The sequence below is a fragment of the Mus caroli genome, unplaced genomic scaffold, assembly GCF_900094665.2.
Source record: "Mus caroli unplaced genomic scaffold, CAROLI_EIJ_v1.1 scaffold_19892_1, whole genome shotgun sequence".
Classification (NCBI taxonomy): domain Eukaryota; kingdom Metazoa; phylum Chordata; class Mammalia; order Rodentia; family Muridae; genus Mus; species Mus caroli.
In genome coordinates this window covers 8025-15462 of record NW_018389167.1, presented here as the reverse complement: position 1 = coordinate 15462, position 7438 = coordinate 8025, and the positions used below count along the sequence as shown (strand labels likewise).

Below are 7438 nucleotides of genomic sequence, written 5' to 3'. Positions count from 1 at the left end.
AGGAACCGCCAGACTGATTTCCAGAGTGGTTGTACACAACACACCACTTTCATCAATGGACAGATCNTGGAAACAGAAACTAAACAGGGACACAGTGAAACTAACAGAAGTTATGAAACAAATGGACTTAACAGATATGCCTCCTTGTAGTTCTCTGTTACTTTCTATATGGCATCATTGCCATATATTCTTGTCCTCAAGAAATACCAGGTAGGTTTGGTGGTCACAGCAGAAACTAGTTCTCCAACAGGGAAACAGGGAGAGTCCAGGTGAGTTACAACACAAATGGAATTTTCTAGGTAATGCACCTTAGCCAATCTGAGCCCTGGGTCCTCTGTGAGACTCTTTCCCTACTGAACTCAGGACTCATGCATATGTTTTTGGGTTAAGGACTGGGATTAGAAAAGTTCAAGGTCAATGGATTCCTCTTTTGCTTATGCCTACAGCTGAATCAGGACTTGTCTCTCTTCACTTTATCACCTTCGTGGGTGTTAGGGTGTTGGTGTCTCTAGGTATTGCCAATAGGAATGACAGACATGGTTGTTGCTGTAGTGTGGGTCTGCTCTAATCTCCCCAGTTGTGCCTGAAGGAGATCCTTTATTGCTCATATTCTCTGAATTTATGAATGAAAGACACACATGCAGCCTTCTATTTAATATGCCTTAAGCAGCTCAATGGGCCACATCCAAACTTCCACATTACTCATGGCTTCCCTCAGATACTACTGAACCATTACTTACTGAAATCCATATTCTTTCATTGCAACCCTGGACTCAGGCTTGCAGACCTCCCAGGCCTAATTCCTGACTTTTTCATGTTGGCAGTCTCTGTATATCTGTCCTACACTTCTCAGGGTTGGACTTTCTCCTTCCCAACATGGAAGCTTTCTCCTCCTCCTGCTTCCTTCTCTGGAAATCCTAGGGATCATATCTCTGTTTCCCTGTCCAGCCATTCACTACCAGCAACTATACTTACCAATCACAGCCAATGAGAGGCGCAGACCTTCAGTGTATTACATGCAGACATGGGCATTCCAGTGCAATTTTGGAAGCCCAAATAATATAATGCAAGCATTAAACCAAATCCACAGCACATGGTGAGATGGGTAATGTAAGGATTAACTCTTTAAATCTAGTAACTCTAGAGCCTGCCTCCTCACTCTAACCTAAATCTTGGAGACAGAATCCTGGGAATATTATGTGGGGACAAATTGCTTTACCCTGATCCATGACCTAATGGTTTGAGTCACAACTTTCTCCTGAGTACAACAATGGGGATCAACATGTTCACAATTCTAGACCATCTTATTCTAAATATATCTAGACATTTCTGTACATATTTACAATTTCCCTGTATTTCCAAGATAAATTGCCTCTGTCACCTATATTTATCCACACTGACAATGTTGGGAACAGAATTTTATGACCTTTATTTTATTGAAAATGATACATAATAATTTCAAACTGGATCAAAATAAATCTTGAGGAGCCATGGATATTTGTTCCTATTAATAGGGTCTTGCATGGTTTGTGATTTTTTTTCTAACCCTATGATTTTCTTAATTTTTAAATTTTATTTAATTTTTTTCAGTCCAGATTTAATCCCCCTCCAAGTCCACTCTCTGACTGGTCCACATCCCATATCTCCTCCCACCCTTTGTCTGAACTAGGATGTCCCCACCCCTCCCCAAAGCCCCACCCCAGCAGACTTCTCCATGCCCTAGTGCCTCCAGTCTCTTGAAGTTTAGGTGCATCGTCTCTGACTGAACCTTGACCTGGCAGTCCTCTGCTGGGTATGTGCTGGATATGTATGAAGAGCCTTATATCAGTTGGTGTATGCTGCCTGGTTGGTGGACCAGTGTCTGAGTTATCTAGGAAGCCCAGATTAATTGAGACTGCTGGTTGTCCTACAGTGTCGCTCTCCTCCTCAGCTTCTTCCAACATTTTCCCTATTTCAATGACAGTATTCAGCAGCTTCTGTCCATTGGTTGGGTGTAAATATCTGCATCTGACTCATTCAGCTGCTTATTGAGTCAGTCAGAGGGCAATCAAGATAGGTCCCTTATTGTGAGCACTCCATAGCCTCAGTAATAGTGTCAGGCCTTGGGCCTTCCCCAGGAGCTGGATCCTATATTGGGTCTGTTGCTGGACCTCCTTTTCCCCAGGCTCTTATCCATTTTTATCACTGCAGTTCTTTCAGACAGTAGCAATTATAGGTCAGAGGGTTTTTTTTACTGTGGGATGGCAAATTCCTCTCTCACTGGATGCCCTGTCTTTCTGCTGGAAGTGGGCTCTGCAAGTTCCCTCTCCCCACTGTAGGGCATTTCATCTAAGGTCCCTCCTTTTGAGTCCCGAGAGTCTCTCAACTCACAGGTCTCTGGTACATTCTAGAGCATCCATCCACCTCCTACCTCCCAAGGATTCCTGTCTCCATTCTATCTGCTGCTTCTCAGGGCTTCAGTCTTCCCCCCCCACAATACCTGATCATGTTCCCTTCTTCCCCTCCCTTTCCCCTTTCCCATCCATGTCCCCCCCTCTCTCCCCCCTCCTGTTACTGCCTCCTCCCTCCCAAGTAGAATAAGATTTTCATCTGGCCAGGGCTTCCTCAAAGACCTATCTTTGATTCTAATAGTATAGCTGAAATCACAAGAACATGGGTAAAGTCTGGCCATAGCCCTAGGCCAGACTTTACCTAGCCCTAGGTGGCCTTCTGTTAATTCTCCTATGTTCAGGACCAATCTGTCAATTCACTGAATCTGATTTTCATCCTGTGGATCACATTCTTTTCTGAAGGGCATGAGGTCAAAAGGGCATTCCAGAGGCCATGCCTGGATATCTTGTTATGGAAATACCACATAGAGTGTCAATATGAGGAGAGTGAGAACAGAGCCCTGATCATGACCAAGGAGGCACCTTGACCCTCTATGTGTGGGGCACAAGGTGAGGTTAGCATGGATAGAGAGAAGGGGAATATGTAGACTGAGCCGTTAGGTTTCTACCTTGCAATATTATTTACATTAAACTTTCTTTCCATAAGAAAAGCAAAGATAAATTCAGATTTCTTTTAACTGATATTAGCATAGTAGATCTATATCCACCATACAATATTTAGTTTTTAATTTATTTTAGAACATGTCCTCAGAATATAACTCTGCTTGATCTTGAACTTGCAAACATCATGTTGGCTAGTCAAGTTCTGTGGATTTGTCAGACATGTTATACTACCCAGGGCTGTCAGAAACCAGGCTTTACCTCTCACATCTGTGACAGAATAGCACAGAGATCAGCTGTGTGACTTGACAGAAAAACTTCCTAATATTGTCATTGACAGTCCACAACAAAAGACAATGACACCAGGCTCATACACAAAACTGAGAACAAGTATAATTCATCTTGAAACCATAATCCAAATTTCTCCTGGTTTAGCACCAGACTGAGTCATTCTAAGGCTGAGTGTCCATGGGAGAGAACATCACAGACCCTGGACGAGGCTGAAAAATTCCTGAGACTTTTGGATCACATGACCCAGAGGAACAGGTGCACTAGAAGATTGGTATTAGGACATAGGAAAATTATTCAGGAGGAAAGGGACAATGTGAAAGCCCAGGTGGAACCAGCAGCAAGGGTAAACAGCCCAGGGCTCCCTTGACTCCACAATGCAACCAATGCCATACAGGCAAGCGATTTAGCACAGCATACAGAAATTTCATAAGATTCTGAGATTTATTTTTCCATCAAGTTTTACTCATTTTTAGGATATCAGTCAATCACACAATCTGCCAAGAAGTTGCACAAACAAAAGCAAATAAGTAAAGACAGAAGCATGGAATGCTATATTGGGAAAAGTGAAATTCCAATCAGGGATGGAGGTTTCCCAGCCCTGCCTGTGTGGGAATATGAGAGATGACTGGGGAATATACACAGTAAGAGTCAAGATAAGGCTTTTTCCTGCTGATAAACTGCTTACAGTGTGCTCAGAGTAGACAGACACATAGTCACAGTCAGATGTGGAAAGAGAAGGCACAATGGGAGGAGAAGCCAGAAACAGTGTTTAATGGCTCTGGACCACATCTGTCTTAACCTGTAGGTAAAAAGAATAAAGAAGAAACACAGATATGTATCATTAAATGGTGACATAGACAACAGCTCCTCACTCACTCAATTGAGACCCAATCCCAGGAGTCCCAATCCCTCAAGATTCTCTCCTCTGTCCCTCTCACGGGTGCACAAGAGGCCCTTTAGGGTGTTACTATTTAATGCTGTAACCAAAAACTGTGCATCAAAGGAATTTCACCTCCCTGTGGCAAGGAAAACAAAACTGAGTGAGCTCTTACCTATATCAATATGTTTCCCATAGATGAGTCACAACTCATATTACAGGATAAGTTGGACATAGCTGTTTCCTGTTTAAACTGGAAGTAAGACCTTATATTAGAGGCCATGGAGGCAGCAGGGTGAAGATGGCCTACGGAGATCTCCTGGACTTTATCTCAGATAAGTGTTCAGAACTGTGTCTCCAGATCAATATAATCAAGATGGAAACCTGTCTATGAAATGTGATATCTAGAACCCTGGAAGTTTATGCAAAATAAGGAATGTCCCTCTGATATCTTAGAGCTGAGAGAAAGTTCTCTTACCCTGAAGGGAATTGTGGGCTCAGGAGGCTCTGGAAAGAATATTAATATTAATAATAATAATTCTCTTTATTATTTTCTTTATGATTCACAGAGGAGGTACTCTCAGCACATCTACCCTTATGAACTGAAGTTATGTGGATGAAATCTGCTGCCATGTTTAAGGGCTTCCCACAGCTTGGGCTTGTTATTTCCATAGATACATGAATTAAGACCATGACCCTTTCTTACCTCTAGTCCTTCTCTTCCATATAAGAAAAGTCATCACTGCTCCCATAAGCAGAGCCCCAAGAACCAGAGCAATAATCATAGGCATGAAGGGGATGGTGGGTTCAGGAGGATCTTGGGTGGAAATGAAAGAAAAGAGTGTGAGAGTCTGACATGCAGCTCTCTGTCTTGACCGTTTTCCATTTGTCCCTCTAGACTCCCACCCCCTCTAAATGGTCTCGGTGCTCACTCCCCATCCTTACCCCATCTCAGGGTGACAGGCTCAGATAGACCCTCATGATTTACATGGCATGTGTATCTATGCTCTTCTCCAGAAGAGACCACCACAGCTGCCCATTTCTGAAAAGTTCCATCACCAGAAGGCCTGGTCTCTACCACCTCCATGTCCTGGGTCTGGTTGCTTCCATCCCTCTGCCAGGTTAGGGTGATTTCAGATGGGTAGAAGTTGAAGGCCCAGCACCTCAGGGTGATTTTCCTATCTGGTCTGATCTTATAGGTCATGTGTATTTTAGGGGTGTCTGAGGGAAACAATTGGAAATTTAAGACATTTGTCATTCTTCCTAGACATTCATCAATGCTCATGTATCTTTCTGTGAATGGACAGGAGAGTTAGCTTGAAGAAGAGGTGTCAACCTCACAGAGCAGTGTAAACACAGGAAATGGATGCAGCAATCTATTCCTGGGAAAGTTTCAGAATCAACATGAGCCAGCACACAGCAAGAGATGCTGTATCTTCACCTAGTGATATGGATTTTAGGTTTTGATGGGTTTGAGATGAAATACTGAGAAAGACCATGGTCAGACCTCAGAGGACAAGACACTGTGCATGGACCATGAATAGGTTTGAGTGTGGCCCTGGTAAACAATGCAAGTGGAAGGAACTGCTGCTTAATTCACAGACTGAATTGTGCTGAGAGAAGCCTTAGCTCTCTGGAGAGTTACTCTGTCTAGTTGAATGCAGAAAACCAGAAGCACACTTCTCACTTTGATGCAAGACTGAGTTGGCATTCCAGCTGCTTTCTGCTGAGGAGGAAAGCATCATCAAGGGAAAGGAGCTACAATCTCAGAGCAGATGGGGCAGTTTCTGTCCTTACCTGTTCTCAGCAAATACTTCTTCCCAAAGTTCAGGTAGTGAAGGAGCCCCTCCACACATGCACCCAGCAGGAAAGACCTCGATGACTTTACAAGATTTACTTTCTCAAACACTTCCTTAAGTATCTCAGCTGCCTTGCCAACCGCTCTCCATGTTTGCAGATCCTCATTCAGTGTGATGTAATCATGTGTATCTAATACTAATTCCATGAAGGCGTGACTGAAGTACATTCTCTGCTTGACTTGGCAGCCATACGTTTCCTGGATTATGTGATATCCTGGAAAAGACCTCACTCTCAGCCACTTGTACAGGGCATGTTACTTGGTGTGAATCTTCAGTGGGTTGCCCAGCCCATGTGACTTTTCCTAATGGATTTGAACTTGGATTTAAACTGCACAGAAACCCAAGTCAGTGACTGAGCTTTCTGCAGCATAGTAACCATTGGTCACATTTTCTGGGTATAAAGCCTGGATGTAGCACATAGGAGCAAACACATGGGCAGCTTGATGTTTGGAATTTCTGCTTGGGGTTTACTCACCAGCCATGCTATCATTGTAGATGTGAAGCAATTTGTTCATAATTTCTGCCATCAAGTTTTTTTCTTTCAGGGCACCCTGTGTTGCAAACTCCCAAAACTCTGCATTTAGCTCATTCAACCATGGTACCCGACTCTCCATCCTCTGACTCTCTGATATACTGTTGAATCCCATGATCAGTGTTTCATCCACATAGATGAGAAGGATAAACTGCGGATCCAGATGCCGAGGCCATGAGAAGAAGGTGGACACAAATCTCAGAGTGTGTGAACCTAGGGGAAGTGGGTCTTTAAATCTCCACTCTTCACCTAAGAGCCAATGCCAGTCCACAGGCCTATTCCCAAGGAAGGTAGGGAGCAAGGGGCAGGATGCAAAATGGAGAAGGGAACAGAAATTCTTGCTGGGTTAGGGAAGAGAAATGCTTCCTAGTTACTGCAACCCCAGGGATAAAGTCCCTTTAATTCCCCATGTTTGGTCCTTTTCCTTCAAATTCCCACACTCACCATTTGAATGCTTTGCAATGACCAAGGTGACCATGAACAGCAAGAGGAGAGGCTGGGATTCAAAGTTCTTCATCTTCTTGGTGAGTTCAGACAGAGTTTCTGCTAGTAGGTATTCATTTTATAATCTTGATAAGGAGGAGGCTGATTGGCTTCTCTAAGAAATCCCAATGGTAGTGATAAACTGTGTTTGCTTTGAGGCATGGAAAGATGAACTCCTGTAAGAGCAGTCCCTAGGGCCCTGAATCGCCAGCTCAGATCTAGCTCTGGGGCGTGGGATCATAAGTGCAGTGTGTGGTAAGACAAGTTGTTTACCTTGATGCTTGAACTCCTAGCCATGAACAAAATGCTCTTCTGAGTCAATGTGATAGACCATTGACTCAGTAAGACTCACCAATTTTAATGTCAGGATGTCTACAATGGCTGACAAAGAGAATGTTGCTTAGAG

At 43.5% G+C, this 7438-nt stretch overlaps 1 protein-coding gene across 2 annotated transcripts; it reads right to left on the bottom strand.

Annotated features, from left to right (window-relative positions):
- Positions 1-3711: 3711 nt before the first annotated feature.
- Positions 3712-7082, bottom strand: LOC110287975 (class I histocompatibility antigen, Gogo-A*0501 alpha chain-like). 2 transcript variants are annotated; one of them, XM_021154448.1, is made up of 5 exons: positions 6994-7082; positions 6493-6762; positions 5956-6231; positions 4865-4975; positions 3712-4080 (listed from the first exon to the last, which is right to left on the bottom strand). In XM_021154448.1, exons 1-5 carry the CDS (start codon positions 7064-7066, stop codon positions 4076-4078), a joined length of 735 nt encoding a protein of 244 aa, XP_021010107.1. In that variant the 5' UTR covers positions 7067-7082; the 3' UTR covers positions 3712-4075. The 2 variants fall into 2 exon arrangements, with proteins under 2 accessions (XP_021010107.1, XP_021010106.1); XM_021154447.1 differs by lacking the exon at positions 3712-4080 and adding an exon at positions 5104-5379 and having other exon boundaries at positions 4842-4975; positions 6994-7066.
- Positions 7083-7438: the final 356 nt, after the last annotated feature.